The sequence below is a fragment of the Cylas formicarius genome, unplaced genomic scaffold, assembly GCF_029955315.1.
Source record: "Cylas formicarius isolate icCylForm1 unplaced genomic scaffold, icCylForm1.1 PGA_scaffold_1__22_contigs__length_36826433, whole genome shotgun sequence".
Classification (NCBI taxonomy): domain Eukaryota; kingdom Metazoa; phylum Arthropoda; class Insecta; order Coleoptera; family Brentidae; genus Cylas; species Cylas formicarius.
In genome coordinates, this window is record NW_026844264.1 from 22,157,113 (window position 1) to 22,180,535 (window position 23,423).

The following is a 23,423-nucleotide window of genomic DNA, read 5'->3' on the forward strand; positions in this document are numbered from 1 at the left end:
TTTGGTGACAAGTAGAGACAAGTAGAGACCTGAGTCGCGGTTAAGATTGTTAGGTTGTTTATAGATTTCTATAGATTCTCGGATGATTGGCCAAACGTCAGCAACTTCGACTCAGCAAAAACCGACGCAGGAGGAATCCAGAAGTTTTGTAAAAAGTGTTACAGTAGCCTGTGGAAGTTTCTTTGAAAAATTAATTATAACTGTTGTTCTAAACTTCAACGTTTTTTTTGGTTATCCCAAAAAAGTAATTTTGGCACATACCCCCTTTGGCTCGCTTCAATTAACTTATAACCTACGCAAACTTAAAAAAATAAAACAAAATAAATTTAAATTAGAATCTACGTCTATATGAACTTTTTTTCTTTCAATGACGAATCTCCAACCGAGTATTGCGGGATGTTTTTTGAAACACCCTGTATAAAATGCCGAACTTTCGTTTCGCTAAATTATAGCATTATCGCCATCGGGTTCTAGTTTTCAAATAGTTCAATTAATAATATTACAATTTTCCTAATATAAATGTGATTTGGTTGAAACGTAGATATATCTATAATAAACGTAAATAAAATAGCGAATATATAGTAAACTCACTGAGATCACAAGCATTAAAGCAGCAAATGTCATTTTCAGAGAAATATCTGTTTTACGAATTAATTTTCGAGACACTTTATAAAGATAATTAACGAAAACTATAAGGAATATAAATTAGAAGAGGAAAAAATTTCAAATTCAACATCTTAATAACCTGCAACAATCAACCTATAATAGACATTTCCTATGGTTTACTTTCCTTCCTTCGGATCTAATTAAAACGCACGTCCAAATTGGAAGTAATACGTAAAGCCGACATTAAGTTCCCAAATTCAATTACCCCGAGGGACCGGACAAATCAATTTATCAGCTCAGCCATTTTAACAGCAGAACTAAAGCACCCGAATCGCTGACGGAAAGAATGATCTGTCCTTTGCCTAAAAAACATGAGGGTCGATAAAGGAGACACGTTGTAACATACAATCATTGAGATTACCCTGCAAGATTCACCCTACTTAAAGGGATGTACGGTTAGCGCTTATCTTTTAAAGTGCGTGTTTTTACCTTTGTGAAACTTGTGAAAGGAGGCAATTTTTAGTTTCGCCTTTATTCGATTTAGTCGAAAGCAGGACTAGAAATATTTTTGGGCTGCGTGTATTTTACTGGTACAGGAATGAGTGTTCTAGGACGCTCCGCAGAATTGTAATAGAGTTGATTATGAGCTGTCGTTATATTCTCATATGCAGGTTATGAAATTTGATTTAGACAGCGTAGAATAAATGTGTTGCAAAATTTCCATTGACTGATATCAGTACTCTAGCCTAAAAAGAGCAGCTGATAATCCCAACGCTGCAAGTCAGTACCAGCCAATCAATCACTCATCCAAAATTAGTAAATATGGATTTGGCGAGACAAATTTTATTTCAAGTGAGACTAGTAGCAATGGGGATTATTTTCTTTGTCATTCGCATTAATACTAATGGCGGATAACTGTAAAAAGAAATTGTTTAAAAATATTGTTCAATTTTTTCTTCCTGTTTGTGTATTTTGGGTGTAAATCGTTTGTTAACGAGCAATTTTGTGAGACCATTTTAATCATCTGTCCTTTGAACTAAGTGGTTGTGATATATGGGTAGTTTCGTTCTAACTGTTACTTTTTTATTAAAAATTTCTAAGATTTTAAAACTAGACTTTTCATATTATTCATATTATTTATCTATTTTACTGTGAAACAAATTTCAAATTTTGAGTTGTTTGAGTTTGAGTTCCATGTTCATCTATCGTCCTAAAATAAATTTCAGTTCTAAAATCACATACACTCTTTGCACTATTTAACTAGATGTGTCATAAATCTCAAGGTAGATGGCGCTCGAGTCATATAAATTCAAATTCAGAAATTCGATAACTTCTAAAGATAAATTCTCTGTAATAACTTAAAACAGAAACCAAAAAATGTCTTTTTTTTCGTTTGATAATAGAAATAAGAATTTATGAGGTAATTAGTTTACTGCGATAAAAAAAATTAAGAATTTATAGATAAATTTTAGAAATTGACATTACACAGTACTGGCATTTAGCTCATATATTGTAGGTCCTTTCTGATTAATACAAAAATTTCATTATTAGATTATTAATTAGTCAAATTGAGAACAAACAATACAAGACATAAAAAATAACAGTTAAAGCAGAATCACGCATATGCTGAGTATTTTTGATGGTGATTATCAAATATTAGTAGAATACCTGCTTATATTTGCATACTGGTGTTAATTAGAAAGCACTTTTTAAAATTCAAAATTCATGCATGACATAGTTACATTAATGTAAATATAACCGAAAAAAATAAAGTTGTTATAACTGATTTTCTTTTACTAATAAACAATATTAAACTATTTTGGTATTTTTTACCAATGATTTTGTTGTCACAAACAGTATGTTTATTCATAGAGTCTGAGAAGATGTGATTTAATTTTGAGAAAAGTTCACTGTCGTTGCTCAGAAGCATATATGAGAAGTCTTGATCATCATTGAAGGGTATATTTAAATTTCTGTATGACTTGTTGACAGGAACTTGTTGAAAATTCATTTTGATGTACTACAAGTTTCTAAAAGTTTAAAGATAACCCCACCGCCTGTCAAACTGAAAGTTATAGCCTAATTGTCCTCAAGTTCCCAACTTAGTAAAGTTTTAATGAACGATTGGTGTTGATAAACGTATACGCGATTGTTAATTAAATTTTTTTAAGTAATTCCTCAGATAAATTTTCGTTTTTGTAAGAAAAACCGTTTGAGATATTCCATAACATTAACTAATTTTTATTAACAAAAAACCATGCACAATTTTTTAAAACACTTGTGCTTTTTCTCCATTTTGCAAAAAAAAACTTTCAATTATAAGGTCATTGTCCGGTCCCTATCTAATAGAGAATTTTACAGGCTTTTTATATTAAAAAAGGGCGAGGGTGTTATTGGGCCGTAAGCCTTAAATTAAAGAATATTGAGGGCATCGATACTTCAAAAGCTCTAAAGCCTAAGCCCGTAGTGACATGTGGTCTAAACCCCGTGTCGAGGGAACCCACGTCCTCATTGATTTTTATTCGTTACTTTTCGGAGGAGTTTTGCGGCTGACAGAACGTGACAAAAAATCGCTAGTAACTAAAACTTGCTGATATAAAACAATTAATTTTAACCGGCCTTGAATTTTCTCGTTCATCTTCATTTTTGTATTAATTTTAAAATCTGCGGCTAAAAATATAGAACGTTAATTATCATGAGGTTTGTGGTAATTGTACAAGATTTGTATAAAATTGATAAAAATTTGGTCAAAAAATACAGTTTACCTCAAAATTGAACAAAACCAAGATACACCGCTTGACTCAAGTGAGGCTTGAAACTGTGCGAAAGTTTATAACATTAACCTTGACAACATATTTATTCAAACTATGTGAATGAATGTAAAATAATAAATTTTATTGAGATTTTTTTTCTATTTTTTATTTAGAGTTAGCATATCAATCGGTTTTCCTTATGTTTTTTGTTTTTTTTTTTCACGAAATACATTTTCAAATTTTTTTCATGTATCTAATTATATATTTTTTTAATGTGGTGAAATAATTTTTCTCTAAATTTATCATTACACGATCCCATAGAATTTTCATAAAAGCATTTCTTATTTATTTGATCTTCAATTCTTGATACCATTGTAAGTTGATTTAATTTATGCTTTGTATTTTTTCATCTGTACCTCTTTTTATATCGTACTTGCTTTCTCATTTAGCAGGAGAAAATGTAATAAAAAAATATATTAACACGTGAATAAAGAAGAAATGTATATTTAATGCATTGTTATATAATGTAACTTAATTGAAATTTAAAACACTTCAAAGGGTCCTTCTCCGTAATTATGAAACAGGTTGTCCCAAAATTTGAACTTGTCTTGCTTGTAGTTCTTTTTTATTGATAAGTCCGTACCAATCTCTAGATAAGGATAATTGCTATCGTTTTTAATGGTTGGCCATCTTACGTATTGAAGTAGTGGATCTTCTTTCGGTGTTGGGTCTCTGGGGATACAAGTGAAACAGATAAGAAAACAAAATTAATGCCTTTTAACCTCGTGTTTTGTTAGAACGAATCTAAATAGATATACTTACAAAAACGTAGCGAAATTTGTCAGTATCCTTATCATTCTATCTTTTACCAATTTATCTTGTTTTGTAAAGTTGACTGAATTATCAAATTCCCAAGGATATCCAAAATCTTCGCTATGCATCACGTTGTCAGCTCCTAAAATTACGTTTATATTAGAATCACGAAAAAATTTTTTCAATTTTTCAAAGAAACTTTCGCCATCTACTGTCAACTTTTTTTGTGCTTTGAATACGCAGGAGAAATCGAATACTTTATTTATATTATTTATAATGTCGTTAGAAATTGACAATTAGTAGAGACATACATTTCAGACATAGATAGTTTCCTAGTCCGTCCCGTCCAAACCCGTTACTAAAGCATCGAAAATTCCCGAAGGAGAAAGAACAAAAAAGTAACGAAAAGTTAAGTCCAACACCAATCTTTATAAACTGTAATTTAAACGTTATAATCGATATTCATAAAAAGGATGACTTAGAATTTTGTTTTCTATCAGCATGACATCCTACTATTTAACTAACATTTAATGGTAAACTTAATCTAAATTAAATTAAATTATGTTACTAAAGAAAGTTCTGAAATTAAATTTACTGCATTTACAAAGTTTCTCACATTCCTTCTGCTAGTGGTATTGTTTTTTAGTTAGTTATAATTGAGATACATTTTTGACTTTTTATGTAGAAAGTGCATAAAAGTTGTTTTTCTTTTAATCCAAATAGTAACTTAACTGTAGTTAGACGCAATCCAAATAGTACCTTAACTGTAGTTACACACAATATGATCACTGACCTGGAATAGTTACGTGAAAGGATTCCTTCTGACCTTCGTAGGTGAACAAATATAAATATACGGGCACTCGAGGGGCGTCTATGAAGGCACGCTTAAGTATGGATTTTTGAAAACACTGATCCGTGTAAAACTAAAGAAAAAAAAATTCCAAGGACGTTTCTCTTTTACCGTCATTGTGCATACTTTAACGGAACCAACGTGGTTTTGTTGGAAAGAGGTATCGGGTGAATATTCTTGCTTGATAAGTGTACCGACCCTACGAAGTTTTCTCCGATCTTTGATGTGAAATGTTTCCGTTACCAGGAGGGAATTATTCTTATCGAATTCGTCGAGCATCCAAAGGTAGTCGTCTGAAATCGTCAGTGCACATAAATGCAATAATGAGTTTAACACCAACGTATACCAATCATCACTATCAATCCTTCCTCGTCAACCATTCCGAGAAATATCGGCACTTTATTGTAATGCCCTTTTAGGAAACTCTCGTACGGTCTCTCCGTTATAAAAGGTTGATTATTATGTTTTTCAACTACAGCCGCGTAGTAGGTTACTTGCAGTTCGGCGAGTTTGACTATCCGATTTTGGTCGAACTAAAAAGAGGTGAGTAATATTATCACGCAATAAATGAAAATATTTTAAGTTACTCCATCTTTGTAAGCTTTAGACGCGGCGTCAATTTCACGCGCGTCAGCCCTCTGCAACTTGGACAATAACTGTCTGGTATCTTTCACATTGTAAAAATCGGAGCTATTAAGTAATTTAGCAGTATCGAATGTGACGTCACTTCGGTCCACCTTGGAGGCCCACGAGCTGATAGCAGTTCCACTCAATAGCACGGCCGCTCTAAATAGCCCTGAAGAGATAAATTGAAGTAGGTAATCGAGCATTGCATTAAATCGGCCTCATTTAGCTAATCGTAGCTGTTGTCCATATTTGTAATAGCTTCGAAGCACTAATGGTTGAAAAAAAGTAGTTGAAAATGAAAATGTTTGATATCGTTATTTATTGTTGGAGTGTATATTAAATACACTTTTTAAACCATTTTGTGTAAAAAATTAAACACGATGTACAAATTCACCATAATATTGTAATGTCTTGAGAATAGTATAATAAGTTATCATATGACGCAAACGAAATATTCTCCGAACCCATCCCTTTTGATTTTTAACTTAGGTTACATTCAGGGGGTTAATGATACCACCTTACAAATTTTAAAATGGAACTCTTTTAGATTTTTAAAGACCTCAGATTTCTTTTGAGTTATCTTACTTTGAGACAAATGGATGGCATGGTGTTAGAGCTAAATTCGAAAATTATGAAAAATTTCGGATTCGTTTTGCGAATATTTGCATTGAAATAATACAAGTGTATGGTTTGTTCATAGATATAAGAAAGTGAACAATTGCTTTTGAGTGGGATTATCCAAGGGTGGTCATTAACATACAATGCAACAAGATTATTAACTAAAGTTTCGGAATTTAATTTCAGGTAAAATTGTGGTCCGTAATAGAAAATAATGTTATACCTACCTGTGTTTAATATTATTTGGTTTGGTATACTACTTTTCTACATTTCGTGTGATATAGCGTGTGTTGAATCGTGTGCGAATTATGCAAAATATGTGCGAGTCTAGTGAATCTCAGGAGATGCTCCCGCCCAAATGTAGAAAACACTATTCTATTGAGACTAAGGAAGTTATGAACAACGTTTATTTGACTCTCATTGAACATGGTGCCAGCAAGCAAGCATATTTAGAAGAAACGGCCACGTTGACGAAAATTCCAACATTAACTGCATGGAAAATTGTGAATAATCCCATTTCAGCGAGGATAAAAAAGAAGCGATGCTGACATTTTCTCGAATGTAGATGAAAGTGATCAAGATATAATACGGCATACCAGTTATACGAGGAACAAAGCGTCCTACATTAGATATCTTAATTAGTAGGGTTGAAAAATATGAAACCGGTGTTAAATGTGACAGAACTACCTTATTTAAGTGTATTCAACACATGGGTTTTAGATTTAAAAAAATGAACAAAAGGCAAGTTTTAATGGAATCTTTTAGAATTCGGAAATGGCGACTGGAATATCTAGAAAAAATTAGGATTTACAGAGAACAACAAAGGCCAATTATTTACTTGGATGAAACCTGGTTCGACACTTATGATACCCCGGAAAAGTGTTGGGTTGACTCAATGATAAGTGTAAAACAAACGCGCCATCAAAAAGCTTGCTCTAAAGATGGTTGGATTCCAAATGGACTTTCTCTGTCTGCGAAAAATATTAAAGATTCTTCTCTGGATTACCATGAAGACACCACCGCTGAATTTATTTCAAAGTTGGTTTAAAAACAAACTAGTTCCAAACATTCCTTGTAATAGCGTAATTGTAATGGACAATCAGAGTAAACAGCTGACTAAAACCCTTTCCTCATGTGACACAAAAGCAACAATCCAAAGAAGTCTTTAAAGACTTCTTTAACGACATACTGAATACAGCACGGCTTCCAAATGAATTTAAAATGTCTCACACTCTCGCTATCCTCAAACCGGGAAAAAGTCCTGAAAATCCAGCAAACTACCGCCCTATAGCCTTGCTGTGCATCTGTTATAAACTATTGGAACGGATGATCTACAACAGAATATGCCCTATCATAAATGAACATCTACCGCATGAGCAAGCAGGATTCAGACCAAACCGTAGTTGCTGCGAACAAGTACTGGCCCTCACCTCTTACATAGAAGCAGGGTTTCAGAAAGGCCTAAAAACATCAGTTGCCTTTGTCGATCTTAGCGCAGCATACGACACAGTGTGGATAGATGGGCTGATCCTGAAACTCATGAAAATGATCCCTTGCATGAAACTAACCAGATTACTGGAAAGAATGCTGAAAGGTCGCTATTTCAAGGTCACTTTAGGCACATCAAGTAGCAAATCGAGAAACATTAAAAACGGTCTCCCTCAAGGCTCAGTACTGGCTCCACTACTTTTTAATGTTTACATAATTGACACCCCAAATACTACGTCACGTAAGTTTTGTTACGCAGACGACATGGCTATAGCCTCTCAAAATAAACACCTTGAAGAAGGAAAAACAACCATAACAACCGACTTAGAAACCTTAAACCAATACTTCCAAAAATGGAGACTGCGCCCGAACCCAAATAAAACAGAGACATGTGCCTTCCACTTAAATAACAGGATGGCGCACAGAGAACTAAATGTCACGTTTTGTGGAGAACCAGTCAAACACAACAAACACCCCAAATATCTAGGTGTAGTCCTCGATAGGTCTCTCACCTTTAAAAAGCACCTTGAATTGACATGCCAGAAACTTAAAACCCGAAACAACATCATACGTAAATTGGCAGGCACCACATGGGGAGCAAATGCAGCTACCTTACGCACTGCAACACAATCACTTGTGTACTCTGTAGCGGAGTATTGCGCTCCTGTATGGGGCAGAAGCTCTCATGTAAATAAGATTGACACCCAACTTAATGAAGCCATGAGAGTAGTAACAGGGACACTGAAGTCGACTCCTTTACCATGGCTCCACGTACTATCAAATATCGCTCCCCCAGGAATCCGAAGACAACAGGCTACATTCCAAGAATGGCAAAAGATAAATCACCCAGACCAGCCAAGAATGTGGCCTATTCACAAGGTAATCGATGAACCCTGTGTGAATCGACTGAAATCAAGGGCCCCAATATGGAACTTGGAAGCACTTGCTCCAGGAAAAACCTACGACGCTTCTGAATTATGGACATCCGTATGGAATAACAGCAACAACAACATAGAAGATCCTAATAAACAGCTCCCAGGGATGCAACTACCTCGTAAAACATGGTCCCTATTAAATAGAGTTAGAACTGGACATGCAAAAACGAGATCAGCGATGCACAAATGGGGAATTGCCGACAATCCAGAATGTGACTGTGAAGCTGAAGAGCAAACATTAACACATATAGTCCAAGACTGCCCACTGAGAAGATTTACCGGACAATGGAAAGACTTTACTGATGCAAGCCCCGCTGCCATTGCATGGTTATCTAAACTGGATTTGGACCTGTAGATTTGATTTTCCCATACCGCTAGGTTGCTCGCATGCACCTGTTATATGTACTGTCTGTGTCATATTTAATGTGCATTACTGTGTTTTACATTACTTGTATTAATTGTCATTTATACCTACCTTTCATAAGAATTTTGTTTGTAACCTATTATATAGCACTTGTAGAGCCATACGATAAATAAATAAATAAATAACAATCCAAAACTACATGTATAATAACGACATTTATTTTCACGAAGATTATACGAAAAAGCAATTAATTGAGGTTCTACAAAGCTTCAACTTACAAAAGGAATACGTCTGCGGTAATGATGTAAAAATCTAGGGCATACAGTTTTAAGGCTTCCACCTTACCACTGTATATTTAAACCCATTGAACATGTTTGGCAGCAACTGAAATCTGCCATTCGTCGTAACAATGTTTTTCCCCGTGTTAACTCCAATGTCCTCAAACTTATAAAAACCGAAGTTTTTAACATCCCTCCACAAAGTTGGGCAAATTCTGTTAAAGATATAGAAAAAGCAGAACAATCTTATATCCATATTGCCAATAATATAGAACAAATAATAATTAGAACAGGCGATAATAGCGATAGTGATATTGATATATTATGTGAATAATTTTAAGTAATTTAAGTAGGTAATAAAAATAATTTGTAATTTTATTTTAGATTTAAACATAAATACATACATAAAAAAATAAACATTGTTTAGTATCTTTCCTAACAAAACCCCAAATAATTACAGCTTGCCCGGGTATTTCCTTAATTCGTATCAGTTAGTCACTTTCTTATATCTATGAACAGACTTTACCTGTATATCAACAGCTATCCAGCACTCTCGCATAAATAGGACATTAAAGAATTATTTCTCATGAAATACTCGCTCCCATGCGTTCCGCTTGTGCCAAATCAAATTTGTGACTTAAATTTCATTTGTCAACCTTATTGAATAAGACATCATAAATAGTAAGTACCATGAGCCTTAAAAGGAGTACAATAGTACAACAGAATTATAAGAAAATATATTTTTTTGATTATTGTAACTTAGTCAAATGCCTAAAAATCTATAATGCATAAACTATACCGATTCTGCAACTGCTCCAGCATTAAGGCCGCCCGAGGAAAAGACATTTTGTCAACCTCTTAACCGAGTTTTGGGCAATACTTGTTTTTCTGGTTTCCATTTAATACTATCAAATACCTGCAGATCGTGGACTTAAGATGTGATAGTCAACCGATGTGGCTCCGGAACTTTCTCCCATTAGGGTAACTCTATCGGGATCACCACCGAAAGCAGCGATATTTTCGTGGACCCACTTTAGGGCCAAAAGTTGGTCTTTCAAGCCCATGTTTCCGGGGAAAACGCCATCTTGGGTTGACAAAAAACCTAGATAATTTGTCGGTATGAATTACAATCGCAATATTTGCCCTTTACAAATGTCGAAAAATAATCAATCAATATCAATATATATATATATATATATATATATATATATATATATATATATATATATATATATATATATATATATATATATATATATATATATATATATATATATATATATATATATTTAACACCCAATATTTCGTCAATTTATTTGTTGACTTCTTCAGGAGTGAACTAAAATTCTAAACGGCAAAACTCGATAACGGCAAGACGGATTTATCTTATTTGAAATATTCGTGGAGGCGAAAAATAAAGATGTCGAGGATTTCAATGGAATTGTCTGCAATTTGCAGTTAAAAGTAGGATCAGTTGTCATCATGCTGACTAACATTAAAAAGATGATGAATAACGTTATTGGGCAATCATAAAAGGAAAATACAAAGGAGTCGGGATGATGATACCGATGATTCTAACGGATTTACCATTGGATTTTAAACGCTTACAATTCCCAGTACGCCTGGCCTTTGCGATGATCATAAATAAATCGCAAGGACAGTCGTTAAAAGTTTGCGGAATCAACTTGGAGTTTAGCTGTTTCGTGCGTGGACAATACGTCGCGTGTTCGCGCGTCGGAAAACCGTCTTTGTTTATTTACGCACCACAAAAAAAAATACAAAATCTAGTTTATGAGTAAGCTTTAAATTGATTAAAAGACTGTATCATAACCAAATCAAATGTATACCTTATAAATCCAGTATTTCAGGAAAACTCTGTTTTTTAAGTAAGCAAAATGATGTGTCGAAAATAATAATAAAACTTCATGCTTTATTCAAAAAATGCTTTTTTTATTAAATACGGATTCATTTTGTTTAATTAATAGGGATTCAGTTTCTTTGTTTTAAGATTATTTTATACACAAGTTTAGGTCTTTTATTTATCGATTGAGGCAGTACGATGTCTGCCGGGTCAGCTAGTTAGATATAATTTCGCTTAGTCGTGAATTAAATAGTTACTTCTTGAAACTTTTTTAAATGTATTTTTAAAGCGTTATAAACAGTTTAGTCTTCTATCAATTAGACGTTAATGCATTTTTTTCTGACAAGTATCAGTTTTTTTAAAAGAAAATGGCTGAGATCGAAAAATATATCAACAAACCAAAAATAGCCATAGTACCAACTAATTTTTATATTAAACATATTTTTTATATTTAAATGTCATGTCAATTCAAGTACTACAAAAGATGATGTTTATTGAACATGTACCAAATGCAGTTATTAATATTAATTTTATACTTGTTGTTTTTAATTAACGAAGATGTTAAAACCACAAAATTTAACAAAATCTCAGTTGAAAATCTTTCTGGATGATGTTTAATAAGTTCTAAAAAATTCGTTTTTCTCGTGATCTTAAAAATTGATTTCCCTCGTAAAGAGGTTATTTCATCAAAATAGATAACAAATTCATTTGATAATAAATTGATGCAATATCCACATGGCATTTTCGTAGTGTGTTAATAATTGTTGGACGTTACGCATACAGGGATGTGATTACAAAAAACCACCTAATACCTGATGCATCTTTAAAGCAGAATACTCAATGCACATAATCTTTACAAAAAATTGAACATTCTTATTATTAACTTTTTAACAAAAGTAAAAAAAAAATGCCAGCGAACCGAAAAACTAATTAATGTCGCCTTACCTAATTTGCGAGCAACAGAAGAAATATATAAATGGTTCACTCTAAGTAGATACTTACCAAATACATTTTCTAGCCAAAACCAATACTTACCAAAAGGTCCAAGTCTATAATTTATGTTAACTACGACAACTCGTGCAGAGTCCATGAAGTAACCTGGCCCATAAATATCCGCCCATCCAAAGTAAAAACCCCCTCCGTGAATATGGAAAACCACCGGATATTTTTCTTTCTTCCAAGGATTCTGGAGGAAAATATTTTTCAGTCGGTTGTTAAAATAAGTACAAATTAGGGAGATTGAACCAAGTAGAAGGAATATTAATTGTTACCTTGTTTAATATTTTTGTAGATAATAAAAACGATCGCATTTTACGAAGAAAATTTTTTCAGTTTTGAGTTACGACATATTACAAAATTATTGAAAAATTGTGGCAGATGGGTATAGTTTTGAAAAACTGACAACAAACAAAGTCATAAATTAAATATATACCAGGACTAACTTTTATTGCCTTTTAATGTTTTTCAAATATGATCTCTTGTGACAACCGTGCCTGGAATTGAATTGTTAAACGTAATACTAAATAAAACAATTTTTTAAAAACTGTGGGCAATAGATATCAAGTATCATCAATTTGCTTACCTAATAAAGTAAATAAAAATGAAAAAAAAAATAAATAGTGGCCTAGAAAACAAAGTTTGGGTATAAGGAATTTAAATTAATGTAAATTAATTTAAAATTAAATTAAAAAACGACATATAAAAATGTCAAGATATTTTTTAAATAAAAAATTCTATAAAATTCACAGCAGATTTCAAACTTTTGTACGGCATTTGCTGTATATGAGGTATGAAAGAAACGAGCTATTATGGGATACTTGTATGTCTCCTATGTGATTACAATATTTTTATAATGTGTTTTAGTGTAAACGCAAAAAATTCCAATATATTTGAAATTGAAATTTTGTGGTAAAGTTTAGGTTAATTAGAGGTTTCTGAAATCAACTTCCCTACCGGAGAGTAGACGCTCAAAAAAAGACAATCTTCCGTTTCATTTGTCAAATCGAAGCTGACTTGATAGCATATCGCTCCGTTTGCGGTAGTGGCATCGTAAACGTCGGTCCATGGATCAGGAGGTACTGGCGCCTAGCAACAACAATATTTTTCATATTAAAATTTGTGACCGCTTGCTACTTCACAATTTGTTTATGTCACTTTATCTACATTCAAGAAGGCATGGAGAAATTTTTTATAAACAAAATTTCGATACCTATTTGACATGTAAATAAAAGGTTGAAAGAATGGATTCATAATAAACTTAGTTTCATCAGAAGGTACTGCAGGCACACATACATACTTGAAGTAGATACTTACACAACATATTTTTTTTAATTTTCACACAAATTTTGTTTAAGATAAACCAATTTCTTGATACTTGACACTTTTAGTGCCTTCATATCTAAAAAAAGGATTTTTTTTGTCCATATCTGAGCGTAGAAAAATAATATTCATTAGAATAAATTAACCTCATATGAACGATATAATTAAAACTAAAGTTTTAGAGCTTCATGTTCTAATAGAAACGGCCTTTCCAAACAACAAAAAAGTCATATGACGGTATTAAATAATAAAGTAAATCGCCATAGACATGAATTTTTTCGCAATTAAAAAAACAACATACTTTATTTTCAATTTCATTCTTCTCTTTGTTCTTGTGTTGCCTTGTACTTTTCGTCCATGTTCTCCCATGCTTTTTTAATTATTAGTTTTGCAAGATTAATTTCAGATTAATTTCATGCTCTACTACACAAAAACAAGTACTTAATGTATATAAAGAATATCATAAAATGTTTAAGCCGCTCTTGGGTTGAGATTGTTCAATAATATCAAAATTCTTAAAAATTGTATGTTTTATTCTAATTTTCTATCACAATAAGATATAAAAAGTTACAGAATTTCAAAATTATTGAACAACCTCAACTCAAGAACGATTCAGGCATTGTATATATTTCAAGGTTGAAGAATAAAAAGAAACTAATATTTATGATCTGCCTGACGTTGATCATCTAAAAATAATTTCCTTGTTAATATATCCAAATATATTTGTTAATCAGAGATATTTTCAGATATACATTTGGCTTTGTCGGTGGTTTCTTTAATCATTTTATGATTATCCTTCGCCGTCGTCGTTCTCTATTGCTAAAATATCCAAATGCCGTTTCTGTGTTTACCACTGTATCATTTACTTAGCGTGCAAGGTAACTTCTGTAAACGTTTTTGTTGGATTATATTTTTGAACGTATATATATATATATATATATATATATATATATATATATATATATATATATATATATATATATATATATATATAGAGAGAGAGAGAGAGAGAGAGAGAGAGAAACAACAATAGTGATTGAGATGTTTTCTACTAACTACTTACTTGAAATCGCAATGCACCTACAGGAGCTTTTGCATACCGAATGGTGTGAAATGCAAAGTACTTGGTTCCATTGAAGGAGTGTTCCACAGCACCTTTAACTCTTCCGGATTTAGTATTGACTATAACGTCGTGGGCTACCTTGCAAATTCGAATATTGTACATTACAAATAATAATTACGCCACTTACCATAGCAAGAGGTAAACCAGAAAAAGACTAAATGATGAAATTGGAAATTTGAAAATTTGATGCTGCCGTTTGATATTTTGCTTTATTGGGTTATTGATAAATTCAATATCTAAATGAAAGCAAACATTACAGAATAATAAACAGAAGTATTTATGACAATAAAAAATAATTCCAACGTTGTTCAAGCAAAAAAATAGACAATATTTTTAGCTCTACCCCATTGTTAAAATAGATTAAAGATTATTTGGAGATAATATTTTTAATTCAAAAAGTATGTTAAGAATAATATAGGGACAAAAATAATTACGGGTTAATTTGTAGAGATTAAGAAGAAGACTAAGCCATGCAGAACATCCGTCATACTTGTGCATTAAGATATTAAATGAGTTTCCAAGAAGAACACTATAGTAAACTTAGCAACAGTTAAGAAGGAAATTAAAAAGCTACAACCAACCATGTTTTGTCTCTCTATATATGTGATTCTAATTATTTTTCCTTTTTGAAAGAATATTACATTACAAATCTGTAAATATGTTCACTAATAATTTATGGTATAATTATTTCGTTTTGCAAAAGAGAATTTCAGCAAATAAAACCCAATTTTATGTGGTTTTAACAGGCAGATTTTTAAATACTTGGTATACTTACGACCGAGCTTATAACAAACAAAAATAAAATAATCGCCGAACACATGTTTGCATAAACTTGAAACCGTCTGCGGTTGTTGTGACGAGACTGCGTTATTTATACTTAAAAATTGCGAATGTTTATCATAAGGAAAACCCATTTTAAGGTCGGCTCTTTGTTTACGCGATACTTTCCCGCGAATTCCGAAAAACCGAGTTATCACTTGCATATATACATAAATCGCTTTATAACCAGGTCAGGTTGGGTTTTAATTTATCGACTTGGTTTACGAAGTATTTTCCAGCAAATTGAAAGTGATCTGGTTTGTTACTTGATCTCATGTGTCAGAAAATGAGGAAAGTTTAAATTATATACTGTTTATTCCGGATTTTTATTACAATGCACTTCATTGGTAGATAGTGAAAGTAGATAGTACGTCAAGTTCAATATCTGTCCGTTTTATACAACTTAAATAAGTTTTTCCAAAATTGGTAGTTCTCCATTTTAAAATTCTTTTTAACGGAGAGATTTGCTCCAAGATCCAAGTACCGGAAATTGTTGCTCCCAACGGTTGGCCATTTTATATTCTGGAGAAGATTGTTCCGATTTGGCGTAGGATCTCTGAAATGTAGATAGAACATTTTGCTTCGTCCAATGTTTTTATCAAGATGTTGGTTGATTCCCTTCAAGCATCGACAGTGTATAAAGTGATGTCACATATTCTATAACTTATCGATGCTTGCTGTTGCTGTTGTTTTGGTTAGCATTTTTGGTTGTCGAATAAAAAAAATGCCTAATTATTACACTTACAAGTAGGTGACAAAATTAGTTAATAGTGTGATCATTCTATCTTTCATTAATTTATCCTGGTTTGTAAAATTTGCCGAATTGTCAAATTGCCAAGGGTAACCAAAGTCCTCACTGTGCATTACATTTCCTGCACCTAAAAAATTAAACCAATTTGTTAACAAAATCTATATGAATAGGTTGCGAAATAAATGCAAATACAATAAATATGGTAGGAAATATAACATTTTTATTGATTTTTAATTTGTTTTGAACTTTATCAAAACAACAAACAAATGTTAAAAATCAATATTGTAGCCTTTTCTAGTCTTATTTGTTTTTACTACAAAATATATTTTAATATCCAGCCATTACTAGTGTTAAAAAAGGATGCAAAACTTAGGTAGAACTGCAATTGTATCACGGCAGGTATGATTTTCAAATAGTTAGATTGGGTCTCACTATATCAACGCTGAGAAACCGATTCGTATAGGATTAAAATCTTAAGTAGCTTAGAGTACATTATTTTTATTCATTAAGTTTTCGTGTATCAAAACCGGGACTTTTGGAATTTTGCTTCTTTTACATCGAACATCTTGGATCTCATTGAATTTAACTGGACTGTAAGTAACTAACCAACTATTTGTATTTCCAATTCTTAAATTGTTTTTTGTATACAGCATGGTTCTACAACTGTAGGGCCAGCGTCAGACTGCTTCCTGCTATATTCAATTATTTGTTCACTACTCGAGTAATGAAAAAAAAGTTTATCATGATCGATGAATCTTTAAATATAAATAATGGAAATGCAATTTTTAAATATATAATTTTCAAATTTAACATAATAATTGCAATTGCCATTACTACTTGGTAACAAATACAAAGTTTTCAAAATTGTTGCCTTTTGTATGAAAGATTGTTTATTTTTAATTACTTTTGTTGTACCTATTCATTATACTGATGGTTTAATATGTGCTTAAAATATGACTATTTTTTATTAAAAATGTGTATTTTTTAATTAAATATCGAATGATATCATTTAGTCTTCACATGTTTACAGTGTATGATGAATAATCGTTGTTCCCAAATTAATTTCCAAAATCAGGGTTAGATTAAATGGTACGCGAAGTAAGCTTGTAAGCTGTGGTTTTCTCGTCCCCAGTTCGATGACATATGACATAACTATTGCATGCCTACCTGGAACTGTTACATGAAATGATTCTTTTTGACCCTCGTACGTAAACACATAAATGTAAACAGGGGTTTTAAGGGCTCCCGTGAACGCTCGAGTCATAATGGGCATATGAAAGCCTACATCGCTATAAAACTAAAATAAGATATTTAAGGAATCCAAAAAAAAGAAAAAAAAATATAGTACCCTAACGGCACCGAGGTGGTTGTTTTGAAACCTGCTGGTTGGGGAATATTCCTGCTTGATTAGTTGACCTATCGTTTGCAATGCATTTGGATTTTTTACGCCCATTGCCGCAGGCACTAGTAGAGAAATGTTTTTGTCGAATTCGTCAAGCATCCAGAGATAGTTATCTAAATAGTAAAACAAAATCGACATCGACTAAAACTAACCCAAGCAAACTTGTTTAGTTGAAAAAATTTTACACTTACCGAGCATAACAATCAATCCTTCTTCATTAACAGTACCTAAAAATACTGGCACCTTGTTATAGTTTCCATTGTGAAAACTCTCGTACGGACACCGCGTGACGAATGGTTCGTTGTTGTGCTTTTCAATCACAGGGGCATAATAAGCAACTTGTAGTTCTGCTAGCTTAACAATCCTATTTTGATCAAACTGTAATGCATTTAAGCGATTAGCTTTGAGTTGTGTGTAATAAAATTATGAGGCAAAGTAGAATAACCGAGCAGCCAATTGTATCCTTTTTTAAATTATTGTTACAAGTAAAATGATTAAGTTTTTTTGTATATTTTAAAGATACCGAATATGCTTTTTTTACTATAAGCGTTATGCGTGCCACTACATGCGTTTAAGTAAAATTGCAGCAAACGTTTTTAACAGTTTATTAACCTGTTTGATGGTAAAGTTCAGTTCATTATAGTTGGGACAGCCTATTCGTAATCGGGTTGGTACCACGTCCAATATAACTAAATTTTTGTACGGAGCCGGCCCTGCTCGTACAAGTGTTCTTCGAAACCAAAGGCAACTTAAAACGGTTTCTTCTGTTTTGAGGAATAATCTGCATTTGCACAAGATGCAAATGCCGATTACTGTACAAAATCCATTGGGATCTTTCCCAATGGAGTCTGCCAAATCGTGGCAATGGTGCGAACGACAATGTGTTGGTTTCGATATTTAGGACCTTCAGAGAGGAGTTTCCTTCTTTCTCTCTTTGACCATTGCAGTACTTAAAACCATTATTATTGCTGTATAATTATTTTTCATATAATAAAGTTTCGTAAAACCGTCTTCAGCGGTTTTCAAGGTTTTGTTAAAAACAATTTGAAATAAGTTGGACTAAATTTTAAATGTAATCTATAAAATTTTTATAAAATAGTTCCATCTAGAGGAAAATACTGTAGTTTTATCGTATTTAATGTATTTTGCGATGTTTGGTCTCCACTGGTTTAAAATAAAATTTTTGACTGATTTGGGTATTCAGGACGCCCCTTGGTATTTATTTTGGAGTAAGTGATTTAAAAACAAAAATATAAGAGGGCACACCCAAGACCAACACAATTTGAAATACTTTCCAAATGCAAAGTTAGCTTACCGAATCTTTATAAGCTTTGGAGGCCATATCGATCTGTCTCGCGCTGACCTTCTGCAACTTTGATAGCAATTGACTAGAATTTTTAATGTTCTGAAATTCGGCGTTCCCAATTAACTTGGCCGTGTCGTAGGTAATGCTCGTTTGATCTCTCAAACATGGCAATGAATTTATAGCAGTCCCACTCAAAAGCACAGCAGCTCTAAATAAACCTGAAATTTTTTAAAAGCGAACCAATAATCCGAAACACGAAGTTTTCGAAAAATCCTGAAATTGCAGTGAATCAAATGAGCATGTTTATCAGGTGGCGCATAAAACTGATACTTAAAAAAGCGGTTGGAAACTGATGATATAGTGAAACACTAGTTAACAACAAACCTATTGTTTCACTTTATAAAACGTTCCTTTGTGAAAGAAATGGGAAACCTCCCTGTAAAAGGCGTATTTTACATCAGACACCGAAACTGTTGTTGTTAAATTGCATTCGAAGTACAATATTAATAAATCTGTTCATCTGTTTTTGTTTTCTTTTCCTTGTTAGAAAAGCTAAGACTCATGTTGAACCAGCAATATTGTAAGCTTTACCTGCCGATCTTGAACTTAAGATATGATAGTCAACGGAGTTAGCTCCAGCACTTTCCCCCATCAAAGTAACTTTATTGGGGTCACCACCAAATGAAGCAATATTTTTTTGAGTCCACTGCAGAGCGAGTAACTGATCCTTCAAACCAGCATTTCCTGGAATTATGCCATCTCCAGTCGAAAAGAAACCTAATAGTAAAAATAAGGTTTTTAGGTCTATGAAAGACCTTAAGCACAACTGGAACGGACTGAAAACTTGTCCATTATTTAGTTCTTATTTTGTACTAATTTGTAGCTTAATATGAAATTAGTAACAGCATTACTACATTATATAAATTTTTCCGTTTGATCTGGGCAGTTGTCAAGATAAATAATAGTGATCGTAATTAAAGTTATGCTCATTTTTCTTGGAGAGGTTGAAAGTATTCGTTTATAGAAAAAGCCAAATTAAAAATCACCGAAAGGTCCCAATCTATAATTCACATTGACCACAACAACTTTAGCCGAGTCCATGAAGTAGCCCGGTCTGTAAATGTCAGCCCAACCAAAGTAAAACCCTCCACCGTGAATATGAAATATCACAGGCAATAGTTCATCCGCCCAGATATTCTGAAAAACAATTGATACCTATGTAAACCATTTTCGGCAATCATTACTGCACTTTTGCACTTACTGGGGAATAGACGCTCAAAAACAGACAATCTTCGGTTTCGTTGGGCAGATCAAAACTTACTTGATAACATATGGCACCATTGGGGACCGTGGCGTTGAAAGTATTGGTCCATGGATCTGCGGGTTGTGGGGCCTAAAATTCAAGAAATGAGTGGTTTGAATTATGATACATCTCGATTAATATATATGTATATATATATATATATATATATATATATATATATATATATATATATATATATATATATATATATATATATATATATATATATATATATATATATATATATATATACTTAAGAAATGGTTCTTGGGTTTTTTTTGGTCCTTTTTTAGTGAAATTAAAATAAGTTTCCGTTACTTGTGAAACATTTTATTTTTTGTGACGTTTCGGCCTTCAAGACCTTCTTCAGACATTTAATTTTAACCTACAAAAATGTGTTTTTAAATAAAATTATTTATAGCATTGTTTTCCTGGTCATAATTAAAACATAGATAAAAATTTGTATAGGAGTCAGCATTGAAATGATTAAAAATTACTAGTGCAAGTCAATAGAACAAACAAAGTGATTAAAAATTGTATAAAAATAGATGCACAACAATAAAACATATACATAATTTTTTATATTACGATTACATACATACCTTAAGCCAAAAATCAACGGTTCACTATATAGTTGTTTGTTGTTTGGTAATTTACAGTTTTACAACATTCACAACAGACATATTGAATATGTAAATCGACAAGCCACATTGATAAGACGACGAACCAAACAATAATGCGAAGCCCGGATGTATATATATATATATATATATATATATATATATATATATATATATATATATATATATATATATATATATATATATATATTAAAACTCACTTGAAATCTCAGGTCGCCCACTGGAGCCTTAGCGTACCTTATGGTGTGAAACGCGTAGTATTTTGTACCATTATAAGAATATTCCACAGATCCTCTTATTCTTCCTTGATTGGTGGTTACTACAATCTCACGACTGGCAACCTATAAAATAAGAATATCCTTGGAGTCATGTCAACGCTTTGTTTTAGGAAAAATTTAGAAACAGTGGTGCAATGACAATGATGTCCTTAATCAATCAAGGATAAAGTCAATAGACAATAGCCTAATTATGTTTGTACTTACGGCTGCGTTGATAAACAAACACACAATAACAAAAAATATTGTGCAGTACATGATTCGCGATAAACAAGTGTTATTCAAAGTCTGTTGTCATTGGCATAAGTGACTGCATATATACCAAAAATATTCAAGCTTTATCGAGCGTTCGTATGGAAAACCCAAGTTAAGGCCATTGTCCGACTCACGCACTCGAACGTAATGTAGTACGGTTTGATACGGTCTTAATTTACCTCTTTATTTTCTGGTATAACCATATCTTACTGTCACAACTTAAACTCGCTTGCAATTAACGATATATTTTTAGATTAGACAGATTACAGACTACAAGCATTTACAAGGCGATATCTAAACAAACATAGAATATTTTTAAAAAATAACCTCATACTAAGGAGAGTTTGATGAAATTGAATAGTTTCAACTTCGAAAAAAATTTATTTGAATGTATTAACAACCTTAATTGCTTGGTAATGCAAAAACTGGGCATAATAATAATAAACATGTTGGAAATTAAGGCAGTCGTTGTTGTCCCAATTGTAATAGATGCAACGGGACAAATACAAAAACCCCTAAAAAGGAGCCAACAGCAGGTGGGACTGGAATGGAGTCTACACAAGAATCTTCAAAAATCGATGTTATTAGACACGTGCGCCATAGTTCGTAGGGTAATGAGTTGTTATTAGAAAGTGTTCCCAAGCTCTATTAATAAGCCTGCCACCTTGTCTCTTCGACCGATGAATAAGCGCTTCCTGTTTGCAGGAGATACTTGAGAAAAGGGAATATACAATAATGATAATAATAGTAATAATAATATTTTTTTTTAATAGAGGATTAGGAATCTGCTAATAAATCAGACATCCGGGCTTGGCTCATGGCGATGTTATTTGCCCGGATAGTGTCGGGTTGGTGCTTCTACCGAAGTCACCGACCGACTAAAACCTTCCCTCTTTTACCCTTCTGTCTTCTTGGAACTGCTGACAGGCATTACTTCAAGAAGAGGGTCTCCGATTCACTGAAGTTCAGCGAGCTTGTATAAAATTTGGCCGTTCTATTCTTTTGGCGCAGAGTATTTGCTTTGACCGACATGTTCTTATCTAGTTTTATACCTAGATATCTGACTACTTCCTGACTTTGAGTTGTTATGCTTTGCACTGTAACTGAAATGCTTTTAACCTTTCTTCCAGCAACAAATAGGCTACTGTTTTCATCATCTCGACCCCCTTTACTTCTGCTAAGATGAGCAGATCGTCAGCATATCCGACAAGGGTAATACCATTTGGAACGGGAATCCGGAACACACTGTTGTAATACACGTTCCATAGAGTTGGACCTATTAGTGATCTCTGCGGGACTCCGCATCTGACGTCCATTTGTGCTGCCTCACCTATGCTTAAACGCCTATCTTCGAAGTAGCTTGCTATCATGTTATACAGATAAGGGGCTATATTTCGATTTCGAAGTTCTTCCAATATACCACACCATGGTGTCCTGTTGAAGGTGTTTTCGACGTCTACCGTGATGAGAGCAATAGTTTCCTTCCCCACCGTATCTGTTTTACAATAATAATAATAATAATAATAGACTTTAGACTTTAGACTTTATTGACCATTATATATATTACAAGAACAACAAATGGCAAGTCACAATATCAAACACATTCTAATAACATTCATAGAGAGCAACATAATTATCAGATAGATAAACACCAAACATTGAAACAAAAATTAGGTAAAAAAAAATAAGTAAATAAATAAATAAATAAATTCCCAATTAGTATTATGGAGACACTCGGGACGCAACACGGATGTACTCATCTGCAGTATAGAATGCGTTCTCCAATAGAAATTGTTTTATTATATTACAAAATTTAGTGAATGGCAGATCTTTGACAACGGTTGGTAGAACATTGTAGTAAATAATGTACAATTTATTTAACTCGGATGTGCGCAGCCTAGAATGGCCCTGGACAATTAATTCAGATCCCCTGGTGTAGTGATTTTGGCGATCACAGTGCTTAGGCATATCGTTCTTTAGCTCATGTATGAGAGTGACTGTATAGTAAATAAATAGTGATGGTAAGGTCAAAATAT

The 23,423-nt window shown here is 32.8% G+C and overlaps 2 protein-coding genes across 3 annotated transcripts; both read right to left on the bottom strand.

The window, feature by feature from the left end:
• Positions 1 to 3,843: 3,843 nt before the first annotated feature.
• On the bottom strand, positions 3,844 to 15,542 carry LOC132696110 (juvenile hormone esterase-like). The gene is made up of 11 exons (XM_060660731.1): positions 15,411 to 15,542; positions 14,576 to 14,713; positions 13,147 to 13,278; positions 12,229 to 12,379; positions 10,249 to 10,434; positions 5,610 to 5,818; positions 5,369 to 5,555; positions 5,149 to 5,315; positions 4,966 to 5,095; positions 4,182 to 4,314; positions 3,844 to 4,091 (listed from the first exon to the last, which is right to left on the bottom strand). Exons 1-11 carry the CDS (start codon positions 15,453 to 15,455, stop codon positions 3,902 to 3,904), a joined length of 1,668 nt encoding a protein of 555 aa, XP_060516714.1. The 5' UTR covers positions 15,456 to 15,542; the 3' UTR covers positions 3,844 to 3,901.
• Positions 15,543 to 15,750: 208 nt separating this feature from the next.
• Positions 15,751 to 21,497, bottom strand: LOC132696111 (esterase FE4-like). Of its 2 annotated transcripts, XM_060660733.1 has the most exons (11): positions 21,340 to 21,497; positions 21,058 to 21,198; positions 20,175 to 20,306; positions 19,960 to 20,110; positions 19,505 to 19,690; positions 18,923 to 19,131; positions 17,799 to 17,985; positions 17,554 to 17,720; positions 17,373 to 17,502; positions 16,200 to 16,332; positions 15,751 to 16,010 (listed from the first exon to the last, which is right to left on the bottom strand). In XM_060660733.1, the coding sequence occupies exons 1-11, from the start codon at positions 21,388 to 21,390 to the stop codon at positions 15,833 to 15,835; spliced, it is 1,665 nt and encodes a 554-aa protein (XP_060516716.1). In that variant the 5' UTR covers positions 21,391 to 21,497; the 3' UTR covers positions 15,751 to 15,832. The 2 variants fall into 2 exon arrangements, with proteins under 2 accessions (XP_060516716.1, XP_060516717.1); XM_060660734.1 differs by lacking the exons at positions 17,373 to 17,502; positions 17,554 to 17,720.
• Between the last annotated feature and the right edge of the window lie 1,926 nt (positions 21,498 to 23,423).

Bases quoted from the DNA above. Each gene is read 5' to 3' on its own strand.
- LOC132696110 (XM_060660731.1), bottom strand. From the start codon at position 15,455: ATGTGTTCGGCGATTATTTTATTTTTGTTTGTTATAAGCTCGGTC. The intron at 12,380-13,146 runs GTAGGGAAGTTG...ATTTTCCTCCAG, and splicing joins TTTTGAGCGTCTACTCTCCG to AATCCTTGGAAGAAAGAAAA. The intron at 5,819-10,248 runs GTATTTGATAGT...TTATCTCTTCAG, and splicing joins CTTAAGTCCACGATCTGCAG to GGCTATTTAGAGCGGCCGTG.
- LOC132696111 (XM_060660733.1), bottom strand. From the start codon at position 21,390: ATGTACTGCACAATATTTTTTGTTATTGTGTGTTTGTTTATCAACGCA. The intron at 17,986-18,922 runs GTAAGCTAACTT...AATGCATTACAG, and splicing joins CCAAAGCTTATAAAGATTCG to TTTGATCAAAATAGGATTGT. The intron at 16,333-17,372 runs GTAGGCATGCAA...TTAATTTTTTAG, and splicing joins ATTTCATGTAACAGTTCCAG to GTGCAGGAAATGTAATGCAC.